This window comes from Engystomops pustulosus, chromosome 6 (genome assembly GCF_040894005.1).
Source record: "Engystomops pustulosus chromosome 6, aEngPut4.maternal, whole genome shotgun sequence".
NCBI classification, from domain to species: Eukaryota; Metazoa; Chordata; class Amphibia; order Anura; family Leptodactylidae; genus Engystomops; species Engystomops pustulosus.
In genome coordinates, this window is record NC_092416.1 from 18,347,468 (window position 1) to 18,369,082 (window position 21,615).

At 47.4% G+C, this 21,615-nt stretch overlaps 1 protein-coding gene across 1 annotated transcript in view; it reads right to left on the reverse strand.

Moving 5' to 3' along the window:
* Nucleotides 1-6,208: 6,208 nt before the first annotated feature.
* LOC140065867 (uncharacterized) overlaps nucleotides 6,209-21,615 on the reverse strand; it is a 181,947-nt gene continuing 166,540 nt past the window's right edge. Inside the window, exons 13-14 of the mRNA XM_072113427.1 lie at nucleotides 7,312-7,674; nucleotides 6,209-6,657 (exon numbers count right to left, since the gene is read on the reverse strand). Of these exons, the coding sequence (XP_071969528.1) occupies nucleotides 6,209-6,657; nucleotides 7,312-7,674 (812 nt within the window). The remainder of the gene's footprint in view (nucleotides 6,658-7,311; nucleotides 7,675-21,615) is intronic.

Here is a 21,615-nt window from a genome sequence, read left to right on the forward strand (position 1 = left end):
AGGGGAGATGAGAGTGGGTTAGAAAAGGAGGGGGAGATGAGGGGGGATACCAGGGGACCAACAATAATAGGGGGTGAGTGGCTACAAAAAGATGGGGAGAAACAAGGGGCAACATTAAGAGTAGGGAGATGAGAGGCGGCAAAAAAGATGTGGGGGGACCACAATAAGAGCAGGTCAGAAAAAGATGTGGGGATACCTGGGGGCTCACAATAAGATAGGGGGAGTTGAGGGGCTACAAAATGAGGGATGGATAAAAGGTGATCCACAATAAGAGAGGTATATACAAGGGAGCCCATAATTAGAGGGGGAAATAAGACGGGTCCCACAATTTTTCAGTGTGGCCTAAAAATGTACTGTATATACTCGAGTATAAGCAGATCCAAGTATAAGCCGAGGTACCTAATTTTAACACAAAAAAAATGGAAAAACCTATTGATTCCAGTATAAGCCTAGTATATAGCCTGCCAGCTTATGCCCCCACTATATAGCCAGAAGCCCCATGTCCACAGTATATAGACAGCCAGATCATGCCCCCCATATAAATGTCCAGCAGCCCTTGTCCCCCAGTATATAGCCTGCAGCCCCGCCCCCATTATATAGCCTTCAGCCCCTGCCCCCAGTATATAGCCTGTAGCCCCTGCCTCCCATATATAGCCTGTATCCCCTGTCCTCAGTATATAGCCTTCAGCCCCTGCCCCCAGTATATAGCCTGTAGCCCCTGCCTCCCGTATATAGCCTGTATCCCCTGTCCTCAGTATATAGCCTTCAGCCCCTGCCCCCAGTATATAGCCTTCAGCCCCTACAGATAGCACAGACAGATTTAGAAGTAGAGGGCATCCAATACAGTTGGATTGAAAACATTTGAAAGAGCCAAAAAGAAACACAAGACATAACTCCTTAAATTCTCTCTTTTGCGTTGCACAGCTCCAAGTGTAGACGGTGTTAGTGTTTAGTGGAGTATCTTTATCACATCTACAGCAGTAATGAAGAAACTCCGAGGTTCTTAGCAGAGAGTGCATCAAGTATCATACAGATAGATCAAAAGATGAAGCGGCACTCAACGAAATCGTTCTTCAATGCTTTTAACGGGCGCAAGGACCGTGTGGGATGCCGACATGTGGCAAGGCGACGGGCCGTTTCGTGCAGTGCTTCCTCTAGCCTCCGACTTCATCCTCCCGGAGCATGCGCAACTTAAGCGCCAGCTCTGGGGGGTTGTCAAGGATACATAGCAACAATCTTGCAGACAATTTACTTAGGGCCCTTCGGACGCATTTTCGTCGGGTTTCCCAGCAATTTACGTTTTGTGCCGAATTGCGCAATCGGCGCCGAATTTGGTGCATCAGCGCCAGCTTGCTCGCAACAGAAATGGGGGCTGTGGCCGTCGGACAACCCGACGGATTCGGACAAACTGCTGAATTTAAAAACGCGATTGTTTCGCAAGATCAAGCACTCACATGCAATGGGAAGAAGCAGTGGAAGCAACGGATGCAGGAACTCTGGCGCACGATATTCATGAATTGCGCCGGACCCGAATCCTCGCCAGACAATGGGCCACGGGTTCACGACAGGACCGGGTAAGTAAATGTGCCCCATTGCGTTACTTAAACATACGATACATTAAAATCAAAGAAATCGAGGGAATGTAGGTCGTATTATTAAGCACACTATTTGAATACGTTATTGCTGTAGTAAGTGTTCCAAGAGTCAGAGAAAAAAGGAAAGGCATTATATTACTTTTCTGAAAGTAATGAAATCTTTTACATCCACTTTAGTACCCCCTTACTGCAGAGTTTTAGCTTGTGTACTATATCTGCAAAAATTGCAGTGTCCACACTGTAGGGGAACGTCTAAAGGCAATAAGTGGTCTGCGCGCCACAAGCTCAGCCAGTTTTGGTTCCTGGCGGAGGATGTTCCAATGTTTATCAATAGCCCTCCGAATAATGTTCTACGAATAATGTTCTCATTGGTGCTAAAGTCGAAAGAGAAAGCAAATCTACTTTCGTTTACTTTTTTACGACTTTTTACATTGGAAAATAAACTCCGCCGAGGAATCGCAGCGGCTTTCTCAAGTGCAGTCCGTATAATCTCAATTGGGTAATCACATTCAATAAAACGTATCGCCAATTCTTACGCTTGTTGGGGAAACCTTGTATTATCCCTATAAAGTCTTTTCAAGCGCAAGAACTGGTTAAATGGAACGTTAGATTTAACGTGTATAGGATGAAATCTGTCATGGTGTAATATGACGTTGACAAAGATCCCAATTGGGTGACCCCCTTGCAAGCGTGGGCAAAATGTGGAGCGGATTGAATCAGTATCAGTGGGTTTAATCTGTCATCTGTATGTTAACTCCTTAAATGTCACCCTAAAAAACAGCACAATACATTGAGAATCATAACCTCCTATAACAACCAGTTATTGAAAGCAATTGGCATATCCTGCTCAGTAAGAAACAACTGTACCAGCATATTGGGGAACTCAAGTAAAGAAAAGAAAAAACTGTAGAAACTGTTCTTTTGGCCAATATATGGTACCCATAGATACCTTTGTCAAATCATATATACAACATAATGTATAGCTGCAGGGATATGCCAACATTTGCACCAGAAATGTAGTCTGGGCACTGGTCTGCCCCTGTTAAAAAAGGGCAAACCACAAAGTAGAAAGTACAATAGCACCTCTGGACTATGGCACACCAAGAAGTGGCAAAAAGCAAAACATTGGGGGCCGGAGTAGCTTTTTTTCGTCGGGTTTCCCAAATTTTTCCGATTTGCGCCAAATTGCCCCGGGGTTTTGGTGCACGCGATCGGATCGTGGCGTCTCGGCGCCGGCATGCATGCGACGGAAATTGGGGGCATGGCCGTCAGAAAACCCGACGGATTCGGAAAAATCGCAGTATTTAAGAAAAAAAAAAGGGTTGCTTGACATGCACTTACCTGCATAGAAATAGAAGGTGAAGTCCATACATAAACATAGAGAAATATGACGGCACTCACCGGTTCCAAAAGCAGGAAAAGCGTCCTTTATTGGTGGGGAAGCATGCAGGGGGGTAAACAGACAGGTTCCGGTGAAGGTGAAGTCCGGTGAACTCCAGCGGACCTCGGCGCAGCAGCGACACCTAGTGGATATCGGTGCACGGACCTTATTGAATCCCGGCCGGACCCGAATCAGCGTTTGACAACCCGCCACTGGATCGCGATTGGACCGGTTAAGTAAATCTGCCCCATTGTTTTCTGTTGCATCACATTTTCATCTTCACCAGAGGCAAACAAATAGACTGTGCGATCATTCTGAAAGCCCTGCAGAAAAACATCAGAGGGGGAGACATGGGTTCCAAGTTCTACATAACGAATTCAGATGGACACAATGGGGCACATTTACTTACCCGGCCACTGGAGTTCACCGAGAGTGCAATGTCTGATGATAATGCACTCTGCCCCAAAAGTAAGAGAACAGTGCAGTGGCTAAGTAGTGTTTCTTATCCTTCCTCGGGGTTAATTTCTTTAGTCACATTTTATTTTTGTTCTATTCATTGCTGAATTCCAAGCCACATAACATGTACATGTTTTGCCATCATTCGAGACTTTATTTCCAGGTCAAGTGATTTTTAATGGAACCATTTTATTAGCAGAAAAGAAAAAATGACAATAACATTCAGTTCTTGAAACCCCAATGCCATTAATCAGGAGGTGTAATTACATTTTGCAAAAATTGAGGGATAAAGCTCACTTTCTCTATGTTATGCTATGGAGGCCTCAGCTTCTAAGTAATTCAGCCAGTGACTGTGAAACATTTCACTCACTTAAGCTGACGCAATACCTGGACTACATAGACTTGTATTTTTAATAAAACCTGTCAAATATTTTATTTCTCCTTTGGTGTTGTTACAGGGTAGTAAATATTTGCTTTTAGTATGAAGAAGAAATTTTAAAATGTAGGTTTTGAGCCGTCTCTTATACCAAACACTAAACTTGGGCACATTCGGAGGGTGGGGAGTGGCAATGGCTCACATGAGTGACCCCTAATTTGGATGGACGGGACAAAAAACTTGGGTGATAGTTACCACATCTTGAATTTATGATATCCAGTTGAAGATCAGTAGGTGACCGCTGTGATGTCCATGCACTGGTTGACCCAACCAATTAGGATGAGATGTGCATGTGTCGCTATTGAGAATTCATTTATATAAGGTAAAGGGGAGCCTATCTATTTGAGCATTCTCTTCAAAGTGTTTTGAATGTGGAAATGCTTGCACCCAGCCAAGTGTAGACCTTACTCTTTCTAAAGATTTTGGGGGAGATTTAAACAAGTGTCGATGAATAGACTCCATACTCTTAGGCTACATGCATGGTAACACAGCAGCGGACTTGTGCCGTGATCCGCAAACCGGAAGGAAAGGCTGCTTACCCTTCCCCTCTCCTGAGTGAGCTGAGGAACCCCGACGGAAATCAGGGCAGGATTTGGACCTGCTCTCTCGGTGTCTGTGCACAATGCACATCTATGCAGTGAGCTAGCTGCCATCTTTGGGGCTAGTTTATGAGTTCTTTTTGCCGTTGTGTAATTTCACACTTACTCTGTGCCAGCTGAATTATGCTGGATGATATATCTGTGGAGAACTGTGGAGTTGTACTTTGGACAAGCTATTAGTTGTTCTAATTAAAGATGTTTTCCCACAAATTCAAGTTAGGCCATATCCATAGGGCCTAACTCGCTGATTGGTGGGGTTCTCAGTGATGAGACCCCCGCAGATCACGAAAAAGAGGGGTCAGAACGCCAGTAATGGGGCTGTAAGGGAGCAGCCGTCTTCTCCATTACTCTCATGGAGCAACGAGGGGTCCGACGGAGGTAAGTGGGCCCCATCGGACCTCTCATTTTCATGATAGGAGGCCACTACTGTTCAGCAAGTTAGGCCCTATCCTGTGGAAAGTCCCTAACTTGTATTTGTGGGAAAACCCCTTTAAAGACTGAATTTACTAGTGTACAGAGTGAAATTTCTGGCGTCTGGCGTCTCTTTTGGTCAGGGCATAATACTGCTCAAAAATGCTCTAAAACCTTCACTAAATGTGGCACACAGCGTTTTATCTGCAATAATTCTGGCATAGACTGATTTATAACATTAAAGGGGTATTCCGGGAATATGAACATCTGACACAAAAACCCATGATGATATAAATAAATGAATACAACAATACTCAATGTCATTAGTCACAAAATGGAGCTTAAATAATTAGATTTTATGATTTACAAAATTTATGGCCTCTCTAAAGTAGGTGGAGTTATCACCAAGATGGCCGCCATAGTTCCATGATCCTTTAGTTCTCAGTAACTCCTCCTACCACTTATGCTCTGCTCCCAGTGATGATCTAACAGGTTTTCTTGCTCTGTTATCATAGTAATGATGTGTAACTGCCATCACCACAACATCGGTCATACTGGATGCACTGCAACCAACTGACTACAGCCAAACATAGTGGTGATCACATGACCTGCCCAGGCGGGTGCAGGACATGTGATGTGGACATGTGACCAGCGGCCATCTTCTGTCCTGCGACGGACCGCGCGGAGGATATTAACGGACTGATTAAAGGGCCAGTAGCATTTTAATTCTTCATTACAGTCTAGGTCATCAGCATTTTCTGCTAAGGGGAGCAAAATTTTAAATAACAACTAATTACACATTAGCTTATATTTTGAGTGCCCACTTGTATATGAATTATGGTGATTCCTGGAATACCCATTTAATGTTATTCTACCACAAGACTCCCTTAGAGATTATAAAAGTGGATAAGTGTAAAGTTTTATCCAAATAAATGGGATATTTTGGGACATATATATTATTCCAAAACATAATAAATGCAAACAACCCCCCCCCCCAAAAAAAAATGCAGCTTTCAGTGTATGCATTTAGCTTTCACCGACTTTATTTGAACCATACAAGTATTTCTTTTTTACTTACAGTTTACAAAGAATACCAGAGGTGTAATTAGTCTGAAAATAAGCCAACACCAATAATCTACAATGCGCTAGAGATATCTTCTCACAAAGATGGAGAATAATACATAATAAGTAACTGTGATATCATTAGTAGGTTTATGTGTATATTTGGATAAATGTGAAGGGTTGGATGATGAATATTGTCATCCTTACCACAATGCAGTATAATCTGATACACTTATCATATGAGAAGACTAGAGAGGAAAACTACCACTTATACTATCACTATGACCTGCTCTGTTGTAACGGTTGTCGTTGTAGTTGTGCTTGCAAAATTGGCCTTACCAACCGTAATAGTCTGAGTTGTAGTTTTGGTCTGAGACGGCATACTAGAGCACAAATTAGGCTGGAAAAGCTGCTGATTTGGTGTAACAGTAACATTTTCTGTGCTTTGAGATTCTGGGCTGTTAGTAAATGTCATTAGAAGACCAGAAACTATAGTTATTCTGGAGTGATATGATGTGAATGAGCTGCTGATGTTGGTTACAATAGTGTTGGGACTAATGGTCTTAACTTCCACATAGACCGTTTTAGTCATACGCAGCTCTAAACTTTTAATCTCTGTTCCGTTTTCCAGTCTAGTCGAGGAAGTCACACTGATGGTGCTACTGCTTCTTAGCGTTGTCATTGTGATGTTCTGTGCTAGCTGATTGGTAGTTTGTACTGGTGTTGTTTTAATTAGTGTGGTAGTTGGTGTGGTTGTGGTTGGACTAGTAGTAATAGTAGGGGTGTTAATGGTCGTAGCGGGGGTGGTTGGAGGAGTTGTAGTAGTAGAGGTGGTGGTGGTTGTAGTGGGGGTGGTTGGAGGAGTTGTAGTAGTAGGGGTGGTGGTAGTGGGTGTGGTTGGAGGAGTTGTAGTAGTAGGGGTGGTGGTAGTGGGTGTGGTTGGAGGAGTTGTAGTAGTAGGGGTGGTGGTAGTGGGTGTGGTTGGAGGAGTTGTAGTAGTAGGGGTGGTGGTGGTGGTAGTGGGTGTGGTTGGAGGAGTTGTAGTAGTAGGGGTGGTGGTGGTTGTAGTGGGGGTGGTTGGAGGAGTTGTAGTAGTAGGGGTGGTGGTAGTGGGTGTGGTTGGAGGAGTTGTAGTAGTAGGGGTGGTGGTAGTGGGTGTGGTTGGAGGAGTTGTAGTAGTAGGGGTGGTGGTGGTGGTAGTGGGTGTGGTTGGAGGAGTTGTAGTAGTAGGGGTGGTGGTGGTGGTAGTGGGTGTGGTTGGAGGAGTTGTAGTAGTAGGGGTGGTGGTGGTTGTAGTGGGGGTGGTTGGAGGAGTTGTAGTAGTAGGGGTGGTGGTGGTTGTAGTGGGGGTGATTGGAGGAGTTGTAGTACTAGGGGTGGTGGTAGTGGGTGTGGTTGGAGGAGTTGTAGTAGTAGGGGTGGTGGTGGTGGTAGTGGGTGTGGTTGGAGGAGTTGTAGTTGTAGGGGTGGTGGTGGTGGTAGTGGGTGTGGTTGGAGGAGTTGTAGTAGTAGGGGTGGTGGTGGTTGTAGTGGGGGTGGTTGGAGGAGTTGTAGTAGTAGGGGTGGTCGTGGTGGTAGTGGGTGTGGTTGGAGGAGTTGTAGTAGTAGGGGTGGTGGTGGTTGTAGTGGGGGTGGTTGGAGGAGTTGTAGTAGGGGTGGTGGTGGTTGGAGTTGTAGTAGTGGAGGTAGTTGTTGTAGCTAGTGACGTGATTGACACTTCAAATGCATTTGGATCTGAAATGAAATAAATGATTTGATTATTTATAGTAACACTCTACAGAATTATACCATGTAATAATAAATGTATTAAATTGTAAACTTTTTGCAAAATACAAACATCAAATACTGTAGATGACCGTCTAAAGACAATTTATCAAAACTGTCTGAGAGAAGAACTGCGGCAACCAATCAGAGTTCAGCTTTCTTTTTATCACAGCAGTATATGAAATAAATGGTTTGCTCTGATTGGTTGCCAACTAGAACAGTTCTTCTCTCAGACAGTTTTGATGAATGAGGCCCAATACTGCCAGACCCTCCATTGCTGTGCTTCAGGCAACCCCCAAACCTGAGGAATATTGTGATCCCTAGCATTTAACATAATTAAAGGGACTTTCCCCTGTAATGTCAGGAGCTGCAGAACCTCTTTCCTCTGATTGCAACCACAGACAAGACACAGATCCCCAAAGCAAAGCAGGAATGTGACATCCCGGCCACATTCTCATGTTCCACTTCTGCAGTCCTGGCCATAACACCCTGGATATGAAGGTTCTAGTATTAGAGGGGAGTTTCCGATCACAAAATGAGAGATTATTTTGGAATACAAGTTTATTACCCTCTGTGACAACCTCCCTTCAATTTATCAAAGGGATTCATGACCCACTACAACCTCTAACAGATGTTATCTTGAGATAATGGGTCATCATAGACTCCAGAGTCATTAACTTGGAGGCAATAAACCATCACACTGCCCAAGTCATCTAATTAAGGACCTTCTGTCTCAAGTTTGTCATTGCTATTGTCATTTTATTTACATTTTTGTATCACTAACATCACTTTGATCATTGCTTGATGAAGGGACTGTAGCTCTCCTGAAAGCTTGCAACTAGAGATGAGCGAGCACTAAAATGCTTGGGTGCTCGCTATTCGAGACGAACTTTGCCCGATGCTCGAGTGCTCGTCTCGAATAACGAACCCTATTGAAGTCAAGGCTTCAAACCAATGGGTGGCAGAGAAGAACCAAAGGAGGTGAGCAAGAAGCGCTGAAATTATTTCCTATGTGAACAAAAGGTTGACGGTATATTTAGTCAATAACACAGCATGGTGGCGACATGGTGACCAAGTTCCATAACGTATCTGGTGAAACACCCGAAAAATGAGCCTGACACAGCTCGTTTGATAAGAGGACGACATGTGGAGGCAGCCATGGCGACGACTTTCATGATTAAGAGTGACAGTATGGGGCATCCATATTGCACTGGTATGATTGAAACTTCAGGTCTCAAGCATGGCGGCGACAGATGCGCCGAACTCCATTATGTATCTGCTGAAACACCTGAAAATTCTGCCTGACACAACTCGTTTGCGGAGGGGATGATGTGCTGTATATCCTCTCGTGCTTCAGAGTCTGGGGTATAGACAGTTGAAAGTTGCGCATGGAGACATTGGTGGACGCTGTGAAGGATCGTGGAGGCAAAATGGACAGGAAACAGCATGGGCAGTATGCATGGATGCCTCTGAGGCTGCCTAATCTTGGGATGGAGCTGGCGGTCCACTGTCCTCGCCTGTCCAAGCCCCTGTCTCTCGGCTCCTCCCCACCCAAAATGGGCCTGGGGGCAAGAAGCGTTTCCTTTGAAAAAAGTATCATTTTCAAAGCAGGCGGGGGCTACAAACAGCACTTCTAAGAACCTTTTGGACAAGATCAAGTGTAGTACTGTTCTATTGGGTTATGGCGGGTGAGGGGAATGTAAACAGATGCGCAAGAAGCGCTAAAATAATATCGGTAAATGCTAAAAGTTTGCGAGCATATTTTGGGGATAACACAGCAGGGTGGCGACAAAGTTGACAAGTTTGATGTGGAAGCCATGAAAACAACCCAAAATTCTGCCTGACAAAGCTCGTTTGCTAAGGGGACGATGTATCGAGGCAGCTATATGGACAACTTTGGGAAGCAGCTATGGAGATGATGTGTGGAGGTAGCAATGGAGACAACGTGTGGAGGCAGCTAAAAAGACGACGTGTGGAGGCTGCTATGGAGACAATTAAATTTGGATAGTGCCTGTATGTGGCAGTCCAAAAAAGTTTTCAAACCAGAGGAGCAGGTAGGTGGTCCTCCAGAAAAATTTAATAGATTGAGTGCCTGCATGTGGCAGTCCAAAAAAGTTTTAAAACCAGAGGACTGGGTGGGTGGCCCTCCAGAAAAATTAAATGCATAGAGTACTATACCTAGAGCCAGTTTGCCCAGGCAAAAAATAGCCAGTTTCCTCTGCTTTAGTGTACAAAGAGGAGGAGAAGGAGGAAAATGAGGAGGAGGAGTGAATACATTATTCAGGTTGAGCTTCTTTCACCTGGTAGAGAATGGAAATCCTAAGAAATCCAGGCTTTATTCATCTTGATAAGCGTCAGCCTGTCAGCGCTGTCAGTCGACAGGCGTGTACGCTTATCGGTGATGATGCCACCAGCTGCACTGAAAACCCTCTCAGACAACACGCTAGCGGAAGGGCAGGCAATAACCTCCAAGGCATACAGCGCCAGTTCGTGCCACATGTCCAGCTTTGAAACCCAGTAGTTGTGTGATCATTTACAACGATGGGGTGGTCAGCTACGTACTCCCTCAGCATCTTTCTGTAAAGCTCAGCCCTACTCTGCCGAGACTGGGGACAGGTGACAGTGTCTTGCTGGGATGACATAAAACTGGCAAAGGCCTTGTAAAGCGTACCCCTGCCAGTGTTGGACAAGCTGCCTGCTCGCCTACTCTCCCTCGCTACTTGTCCCGCAGAAGTACGCCCTCTGCCGCTAGCGCTGTCAGAAGGAAAATACTGTTTCAGCTTGTGCACCAGGGCCTGCTGGTATTCATGCATTCTCACACTCCTTTCCTCTCCAGGGATGAGAGTGGAAAGATTTTGCTTGTACCGTGGGTCCAGGAGAGTGAATACCCAGTAATCGGTGCTGGAATAGATTCTTTGTACACAAGGGTCACGGGATAGGCAGCCTAGCATGAAATTTGCCATATGCGCCAGAGTCACAACGCACAAGAATTCACTCCCCTCACTGGCCTGACTGTCCATTTCCTCCTCCTCCAACTCCTCTTCTTCTGCCCATACACGCTGAACAGTGAAGGACTGAGCAATGCTCCCCTCTTCTGTCTCGCCAACATTCTCATCCTCTTCCTCCTCATCCTCCTCCACCTCCTCCGATATGCGCTGAGAAACAGACCTGAGGGTGCTTTGGCTATCAGCAAGGGAATCTCCTTCCCCCGTCTCTTGTGACGAGTGCAAAGCTTCCGACTTCATGCTGACCAGAGAGTTTTTCAACAGGCCAAGCAGCGGAATGGTGAGGCTGATGATGGCGGCATCTCCGCTTACCATCTGTGTTGACTCCTCAAAGTTACTCAGCACCTGACAGATATCAGACATCCACGTCCTCTCCTCATTGTAGACTTGAGGAAGCTGACTGACCTGACTACCAGTTCTGGTGGAAGTTGACATCTGGCAGTCTACAATCGCTCTGCGCTGCTGGTAAACTCTGGATAACATGGTTAATGTTGAATTTCACCTCGTGGGCATGTCGCACAACAGTCGGTGAGCGGGCAGTTGGAGGCGGCGCTGCGCTGCCCTGAGAGTGGCAGCATCTGTGCTGGACTTCCTGAAATGTGCACAGATGCGGCGCACCTTCGTGAGCAAATCAGACAGATTGGGGTATGTCTTGAGGAACCGCTGAACTATGAGATTTAACACATGGGCCAGGCATGGCACATGTGTCAGTCTGCCGAGTTGCAGAGCCACCACCAGGTTACGGCCGTTGTAACACATAACCATGCCTGGCTTCAGGTTCAGCAGTGCCAGCCACAGATCAGTCTGCGCCCTGATGGCCTGTAGTAGCTCTTGGGCGGTGTGCCTTTTATCGCCTAGGCTCAGCAGTTTGAGCACCGCCTGCTGTCGCTTAGCGATGGCACTGCTGCTGTGCCTAGAGCTACCGACTGATGGCGCCATGCCCACGGTAATTCGGAGGAGGAGGTGGAGGAGGGGTGGGAGGAGGAGGAGGCATAGTAGGCCTTTGAGACCTGGACCGAGGTAGGCCCCGCAATCATCGGCGTCGGCAGTATATGACCATCCCCAGGGTCAGACTTGGTCCCTGCCTCCACCAAGTTAACCCAATGTGTCGTCAGCGATATATAGTGGCCCTGCCCGACAGCTCTCGTCCACGTGTCCGTGGTCAGGTGGACCTTGTCAGAAACGGCGTTGGTCAGGGCACGGATGATGTTGTCAGACACGTGCTGGTGCAGGGCTGGGATGGCACATTGGCAGTTTGGAGATGTGGACGTTGAGGGCTTGGGCGTGTGGGTGGGTTGCACTGTACCCCCTCTTGCGCTCCAGCGTCTGGGGTATGGAGAGCTGAACGCTGCACATGGAGACATTGGTGGATGCTGTGGAGGATCGGGAGGCGAAGGTGTGGTTTTCGCACGGGAGGTGTTTGGGCCGGGGTCCTGGGCAGGGGGCTGACTAGCAGAGGCAGCAGGTGACACAGGGGAAGGAGCAGTGGTGTGCCCGGCCGAAGGTGAACGGCCTTGGTTCCATTGAGTGGGGTGTTTAGCATTCATATGCCTGCGAATACTGGTGGTGGTTAAGCTGGTAGTGGTGGAACCCTGGCTGATCCTGTTGTGGCACAGGTTGCACTCCACAGTCCGTCTTTCATTCGGTGTTTCTTTAAAGAACCTCCAGAGTTTCGAAAATCTAGCCCTCGCCACAGGAGATTCACTACGTGAAACATTTGGCGCTGATGCACCAGCTCAGGCCCTGCCTCTCCGTCTGGCCCCACCACTGCCTCTTCCAACCTGTTCTGCTATAGGACTCGCCTCAGTCTCAGAAGCATTGTGTTCACCCGGCCTATCAACCCAGCTTGGGTCTGTCACCTCATCATCCTCCGATCCCTCAGTTTGCTCCCCCCTCGGACTTCCTGCCCTGACAACAACTTCACCACTGTCTGACAACCGTGTCTCCTCATCGTCCGACACACTTTTTCCACTACGTCAACAATGTCATCATCACCCACAGACTGCGACTGGTGGAAAACTTGGGCATCGGAAAAGAGCTCAATAGCAACCGGACAAGTGGTTTGTGACTCTGGGAAGGGTCCAAAAAACAGTTCCTCAGAGTATGCCGGTTCAATTGCCAAATTTTCCTGGGAGGGGGCAGACTGGGGGGAAGGAGGCTGATGTGGAGGAGCTGGAGGAGTGCTGATTTCGGTGACATGGGTGGACTGCGTGGAAGACTGACTGGTGGACAAATGGATAGAAGCATTGTCCGCAATCCACGACATCACCTCTTCACACTGTTCTGGCCTCAACAGTGCTCTACCACGAGTCCCAGTAACTTGAGACATAATGAACCTAGGGAGTGTAGCTCTGCGGCGTCCCCCTGCTCCCTCATCAGCAGGTGGTGTCTCAACCCGCCCAGGACCACGGCCTCTGACCCCTGCAGTAGTTCAACATTTTCAAAAATAAAGTGTAAACTGTAAATTTATTTGACTTTTTTTTGTGCTTTTTTGTGTTTTTGTTTTTTTAACAAAACGATGCTATCCTATTGCTATGGCTAGTTTGTAGCCTACACTGACAGTACACAACTGGATTTTGTGCTGTGCCTGATGACTTTGAGTTATAAAAAAAAGAAAAGTAAAAAAAAAAAGAAAAAGCAGACTGTGCCTAATTCAATGAAACCCCTAATAAATTGTCCCACTTAGGTGGGCTCACTAAGAGCTAAACAGAACGTTCGCAAGACTGCCTGCAAATTCGTCACAATATGGTCCTAGCTGCACTACTAGTGCCAGCAAAGCCAGCCACAAGCAAATCATTAAAATATATATATAACACTATTGTAGCCCTAAGAAAGCCGATTGGGTTCTTGTATGCCTAGTTTCTAACCTACACTGACAGCACACAACTGGATTTTAAGTCACTTTAAGTTTTGAAAAAAAAAAAAAATTATCAGACTGACTAATTCAATCAAACACATAATAAATTGTCCCACTTAGGTGTTTGAGATGGATATGTGTGTCACTAAGAGCTAAATATAACGTTCGCAAGTCTCCCTGCAAATTCCTCACAATATGGTTCTAGCTGCACTACTAGTGCCAGCAAGCCCAGCCACAAGCAAACAAAAGAAAAAAATAAAATATAACACTATTGTATCCCCAACAAGGGCTGTTGGGTTCTTGTGACTCACTCCTGCCTAATAGTATGCTAATATAACACCCTGACGCTATCCCTGCAGCAGCAGTAGCTCTCTCCCTAACAGCATCCTAAGAGAATGATGCGAGCAGCGCCGGCAGGGGCTAGTCTATTCCAGGGTCACCTGATCAGGCCAGCCAACCACTGCTATCGACGTGTAAGGGTACCACGTCATGCTGGGTGGAGTGCAGAGTCTCCTGGCTTGTGATTGGCTCTGTTTCTGGCCGCCAAAAATCAAAACAGTGGGAGATGCCATTTTCTCGAGCTGGCGAAGTATTTGTCCGAGCAACGAGCAGTTACGAGTACGCTAATGCTCGAACGAGCATCAAGCTCGGACGAGTTAGTTCGCTCATCTCTACTTGCAACATCTTATATTTCCGAGTACTAAGCTCACCGTTAACTCCATAAAGATGAAGCAGATGGAGCAGAACGGTCATGCACAGTCGTCTGCTCCATTACTGTCCCGGAGCGACGAGGGGTCCGACTGAGGTACCTGTGGATAACGCTCAACTTGAATTTGTGGGGAAAACCCCTTTAAACAGCCAATGAGAGGAAAGACGGTGAAAATAAATGTTCATAAAAATTTTCTTTTTGTATAAATTTAGGACAGTTAAAAAATAGAGATGAGCGAACATACTCGTCCGAGCTTGATGCTCGTTCGAGCATTAGCGTACTCGAAACTGCTCGTTGCTCGGACGAGTATTTCGCCAGCTCGAGAAAATGGCATCTCCCGCCGTTTTGCTTTTTGGCAGCCAGAAACAGAGCCAATCACAAGCAAGGAGACTCTGCACTCCACCCAGCATGACGTGGTACCCTTACACGTCGATAGCAGTGGTTGGCTGGCCAGATCAGGTGACCCTGGAATAGACTAGCCCCTGCCCGCGCTGCTCGCGTCATTCTCTGTCTGGATGCCGCTAGGGAGAGAGCTGCTGCTGGTCAGGGAAAGCGTTAGGGTGTTCTATTAGAATAGTGTTAGGCAGGAGTGATTCTACAAGAACCCAACAGTCCTTCTTAGGGCTACAATAACGTTTAATTTTCCTTTTTTTTTGGTTTGCTTGTGGCTGGGCTTGCTGCTATTAGTAGTGCAGCTAGTACCATATTGTGAGTAATTTGCAGGGGCACTTGCTACCGTTGTGTTTAGCTCTTAGTGACACACATATCCACCTCAAACACTGAAGTGGGACAGTTTATTAGGGGTTTGATTTGAATTAGGCACAGTCTGCTGATTTATTAATTTTTTAAGTTTATTTCTCTTATAACTCAAAGTCATCTGGCACAGCACAAAATCCAGTTGTGTGCTGTCAGGGTAGGTTAGAAACTAGCCATAGCAATAGGATAGCATCGTTTTGTTTAAAAACAAAAAACACAAAAAAAAAAATTTGAAGTTTACACTTTAATTTTGAAAATGTTTAACCCGAGGGCTAGGGGTAGAGGACGAGGGCGTGGACGTGGGCGTCCAACTACTGCAGGGGTCAGAGGCCGAGGTCCTGGGCGGGGTGAGACACCACCTGCTGATGAGGGAGCATGGGAACGCCGCAGAGCTACACTCCCTAGGTTCATCATGTCTCAAGTTACTGGGACTCGTGGTAGAGCACTGTTGAGGCCAAAACAGTGCGAAGAGGTGATGTCGTGGATTGCGGACAATGCTTCTAGCCATTTGTCCACCAGTCAGTCTTCCACGCAGTCCACCCATGTCACCGAAATCAGCACTCCTCCAGCTCCTCCACCTCAGCCTCCTTCCCCCCAGTCTGCCCCCAACCAGCAAAATTTGGCATTTGAACCGGCATACTCTGAGGAACTGTTTTCTGGACCCTTCCCACAGTCACAAACCACTTTTCCGGTTGCTGCTGGGCAATTTTCCAATGCCCAGGTTTTCCACCGGTCGCAGTCTGTGGGTGATGATGACATTATTGACGTAGTGAAAGAAGTGTGTAAAGAGGTGTCGGACGATGAGGAGACACGGTTGTCAGACAGTGGTGAAGTTGTTGTCAGGGCAGGAAGTCCGAGGGGGGAGCAGACTGAGGGATTGGAGGATGATGAGGTGACAGACCCAAGCTGGGTTGATAGGCCGGGTGAACACAGTGCTTCTGAGACGGAGGCGAGTCCTATAGCAGAACAGGTTGGAAGAGACAGTGGTGGGGCCAGACGGAGAGGCAGGGCCAGAGCTGGTGCATCAGCGCCAAATGTTGCCCGTAGTCAAGCTCCCGTGGCGACGGATAGATTTTCAGAAGTCTGGAGGTTCTTTAAAGAAACACCGGATGACCGACGGACTGTGGTGTGCAACCTTTGCCAAACCAGGATCAGCAGGGGTTCCACCACTACTAGCTTAACTACCACCAGTATGCGCAGGCATATGAATGCTAAACACCCCACTCAATTGCACCAAGCCCGTTCACCTCCGGCCGGGCACACCACAGCTCCTTCCCCTGTGTCATCTGCTAGTCAGCCCATTGCCCAGGACCACGGCCCAAACACCTCCCGTGCGAAAACCCCATCTTCGACTCCACGATCCTCCACAGCATCCACCAGCGTTCAGCTCTCCATACCCCAGACGCTGGAGCGCAAAAGGAAGTATAGCGCAACCCACCCACACGCCTAAGCCCTCAACGTCCACATCTCCAAGTTGCTTAGCCTGGAGATGCTGCCCTATAGGCTTGTAGAGACCGAGGCCTTTCGAAACCTCATGGCGGCGGCCGCCCCTCGGTATTCGGTCCCCAGCCGCCACTACTTTTCCCGATGTGCCGTCCCAGCCCTGCACAAGCACGTGTCAAAGAACATCATCCGTGCCCTGACCAACGCCGTTTATGACAAGGTCCACCTGACCACGGACACGTGGACGAGTGCTGCCGGGCAGGGCCACTATATATCGCTGACGGCACATTGGGTTAACTTGGTGGAGGCTGGGACCGAGTCTGACCCTGGGGCTGGTCATATACTGCCGACGCCGAGGATTGCGGGGCCTACCTCGGTCCAGGTCTCAAAGGCCTACTATGCCTCCTCCTCCTCCCACCCCTCCTCCACCTCCTCCTCCGACTTACCATCCGTGGTCATGGCGCCATCAGTCGGTAGCTCTAGGCACAGCAGCAGTGCCGTCGCTAAGCGACAGCAGGCGGTGCTCAAACAGCAGGCAATAAAAGGCACACCGTCCAAGTGCTATTACAGGGCATCACGGCGCAGACTGATCTGTGGCTGGCACCGCTGAACCTGAAGCCAGGCATGGTTGTGTGTGACAATGGCCGTAACCTGGTGGCGGCTCTGCAACTCGGCAGACTGACACATGTGCCATGCCTGGCCCATGTGTTAAATCTCATAGTTCAGCGTTTCCTCAAGACATACCCCAATCTGTCTGATTTGCTCACGAAGGTGCACCGCATCTGTGCGCATTTCAGGAAGTCCAGCACAGATGCTACCACTCTCAGGGCAGCGCAGCGCCGTCTCCAACTCCCCGCTCACCGACTGTTGTGCGACGTGCCCACGAGGTGGAATTCAACATTAACCATGTTATCCAGAGTTTACCAGCAGCGCAGAGCGATTGTAGACTACCAGATGTCAACTTCCACCAGAACTGGTAGTCAGGTCAGTCAGCTTCCTCAAGTCTACAATGAGGAGTGGACGTGGATGTCTGATATCTGTCAGGTGCTGAGTAACTTTGAGGAGTCAACACAGATGGTCAGTGGCGATGCCGCCATCATCAGCCTCACCATCCCGCTGCTTGGCCTGTTGAAAAACTCTCTGGTCAGCATGAAGTCGGAAGCTTTGCGCTCGTCACAAGAGACGGGGGAAGAAGATTCCCTTGTTGATAGCCAAAGCACCCATAGGTCTGTTTCGCAGCGCATATCGGAGGAGGTGGAGGAGGATGAGGAGGAAGAGGAGGAGAATGTTGGCGAGACAGAAGAGGGGACCATTGTTCAGTCCTTCACTGTTCAGTGTTTATGGGCAGAAGAAGAGGAGTTGGAGGAGTTGGAGGAGGCGGAAATGGGCAGTCCGGCCAGTGAGGGGAGTGAATTCTTGCGCGTTGGAACTCTGGCGCATATGGCAGATTTCATGCTAGGCTGCCTATCCCGTGACCCTCGCGTTCAAAGAATTTATTCCAGCACCGATTATTGGGTATTCACTCTCCTGGACCCACGGTACAAGCAAAATCTTTCCACTCTCATCCCTGGAGAGGAAAGGAGTGTGAGAATGCATGAATACCAGCAGGCCCTGGTGCACAAGCTGAAACAGTATTTCCCTTCTGACAGCGCTAGCGGCACAGGGCGTACTTTTGCGGGACAAGCAGCGAGGGAGAGTAAGCGAGCAGGCAGCTTTTCCATTACTGGCAGGGGTATGCTTTACAAGGCCTTTGCCAGTTTTATGTCACCCCAGCAAGACACTGTCACCTGTCCCCAGTCTCGGCAGAGTAGGGCTGATCTTTACAGAAAGATGGTGAGGGAGTACGTAGCTGACCATACCATCGTCCTAAATGATCACACAGCTCCCTACAACTACTGGGTTTCAAAGCTGGACATGTGGCACGAACTGGTGCTGTACGCCTTGGAGGTTCTTGCCTGCCCTGCCGCTAGCGTGTTGTCCGAGCGGGTTTTCAGTGCAGCTGGTGGCATCATCACCGATAAGCGTACACGCCTGTCGACTGACAGCGCTGACAGGCTGATGCTTATCAAGATGAATAAAGCCTGGATTTCTCCGGATTTTCATTCTCCACCAGGTGAAAGAAGCTCAACCTGAATAATGTATGCACTCCTCCTCCTCATTGTCCTCCTTCTCCTCCTCTTTGTACACTAAAGCAGAGGAAACTGGCTATTTTTTGCCAGGGCCAACTGGCTCTAGCTATAGTACTCTATGTATTTAATTTTTCTGGAGGGCCACCTACCCGGTCCTCTGTTTTAATCAATTTTTGGGAGTGTTACATACAGGCACTCAATCTATTAAATTTTTCTGGAGGACCACCTACCTTCTCCTCTGGTTTGAAAACTTTTTTGGACTGCCACATACAGGCACTATCCAAATTAAATTGTCTCCATAGCAGCCTCCACATGTCGTCTTTTTAGCTGGCTCCACACGTTGTCTCCATTGCTACCTCCACACGTCATTGCCATAGCTGCCTCCAAAAGTCGTCCATATAGCTGCCTCCATACATGGTCTCCTTATCAAATGAACTGTGTCAGGCAGAATTTTGGGTTGTTTTCATGGCTTCCACATCAAACTTGTTAACTTTGTCGCCACCCTGCTGTGTAATCCACAAAATATACTGGCAAACTTTTATCATTTACCGATATTATTTCAGCGCTTCTTGCTCATCTGTTTACATTCCCCTCACCCGCCATAACCCAAACTTATAAGAACGCTACTACACTTGATCTTATACAAAAGGTTTTTAGAAGTGCTGTTTGGGGAGTAGCCGAGAGACAGGGGCTTGGACAGGCGAAAGCTCGCCTGGCAGCGGAGCGCCAGCTCCATCCCAAGATCCAACTAACATAGTTTTAACTGCAGCACCTTTAATCTACTACTAGTTCACTGTCTCCATGCATCGTTCCCTTATCAAACGAGCTGTGTCAGGCAGAATTTTCAGGTGTTTCACCAGATACATAGTGGAACTCGGCCCATCTGTCGCCGCCATGCTGGAGACCTGAAGTTGCAATCATAGCAGCGCAATATGGATGCCCCATACTGTCGCTCTTAATCATGGAACCATTTCGGTAAAAACAATTAAAAATAGAACCACTATGCTATTCCATTATTCCTAGGTGAAATATTCAAACGACCCGGCCTGCTTTGAAAATTATAATTTTTTCAAAGTAAACGCTTCTGGCCCCCAGGTCCATTTTGGGTGGGGAGGAGCCGGGAGACAGGGCCTTGGACAGGCGAAAGCTCACCTGGCAGTGGACCGCCAGCTCCATCCCAAGATTAGGCAGCCTCAGAGGCATCCATGCATGCTGCCCCTGCTGTTTCCTGTCCATTTTGCCTCCACAGCGTCCACCAATGTCTCATTTCAACTCTCTACACCCCAGATGCTGGAGCACGAGAGGATATGCAGCACGTCATCCCCTTATCAAACGAGCTGTGTCAGGCAAAATTTTCAGGTGTTTCACCAGATACATAATGGAACTCGGTCTATCTGTCGCCGCCATGCTGGAGACCTGAAGTTGCAATCATAGCAGCGCATTATGAATGCCCCATACTGTCGCTCTTAATCATGGAAGTCGTCTCCATGGCTGCTTCCACATGTCGTCCCCTTATCAAAAGAGCTGTGTCAGGCTCATTTTTCGGGTGTTTCACCAGATACATTATGGAACTTGGTCACTATGTCGCCACCATGCTGTGTTATCGACTAAATATACCGTCAACCTTTTGTTCACATAGGAAATCATTTCACCTCTTTTGGTGAAACCTGAGTCCATTTAGGGTATGTCGCCATGACACTCTCTAGCCTGCCACTGCTGCCGCTGCCTCTGCATGCCGTCCCCTATAGTGTCAGGGTCAATTATTGGATGTTTTAGATGATATCTAGCCTCAATCGGTCACTCTATCATGGCCATGCTGTTGCCCATAATTTTTGCATAATGGTGCGATTAAGCTGCCTCAGAGGCATCCATGCATGCTGCCCCTGCTGTTTCCTGTCCATTTCCGTGGTGTTTCCATCCTTTTCTGAGGTTCCCAGGTGTTTGGCCAAGCTTCTCTGTGCAGAGCCTTGGTCCCCTTGAAAAATGCTCGAGTCTCCCATTGACTTCAATGGGGCTCGTTATTTGAGACGATTAAAAAATAAAAGTAATGGATTTTTGTTACAGATATTGTAAATGGGAGTCACTACTGACATGTTGCTATAGTGTTTATAGCACTTTTTCTAGACTTGCCCTTGTTGAAATTTCTTTGTTCTCCTTTATTGTAAGGATTTAAAGTAGAAAGCTATATACACACACTATACCACTATGGTTCATTCATTAGGTGATAGTCAAACTGACTATCAACTTTTTGATTTTCCATTTTTGCCTACAATATGACACAAGGGTCTGCGCCTGGTGTTGTTCCTCTATTTTGCCATCTCGAGTTGAGTTGGATTTCTCTATATAAGGAGAAACTTCTGAGACCAAGATTCTAGGAAAGTGAAGTTCTTTATTAACTGGATAGACACTGTATATAGTATGTCCTTTTATAGAGAATATGATGGCAACTACTCCCCGATTATGTTAGTGACCATAAACCTTATATCACGTGGCCTGTACTGCCCGTATAGGAATGGTATTATAAAATATGCCAAAAAACAATATAAGTGGTGCTCAATACCCATAAAAAGAGATCCAATATGTATGCTGTGATCAAATCACTCCCTCAATAGCAGTCGTATGGTTTCTTCAGATACGTTCCTTTATTCATACAGAGATATTACATACCAGAGGAGAGGGAGTGATGCAGACAGTGCATTGTTCAAGCGACGGCCATTTTGTGCTCACAGTCAGTTTGAAGTTTCTGCCTTCCTAGACTCCGGCTCTGCAGGAAACTTTGTGGATGCTGCCCTGATCTTCTAGCATAACTTTCCAGTGGTCCGTCTTAAGAAGCAACTGGTTATCTCATTTATCAGGGTGCAGATCCTCAGCGATCCGGTCCGGTATCGCACCGCGTCCCTTTGCCTGAAAGTAGGGTATTACATGACAGTTTTACTGCTTCATGACTCTCCACCCGGTCTCCTTGTTGTTGTCCAAACCTTTGGTGGGTCTACCCGCTGCTTAGATGGACAA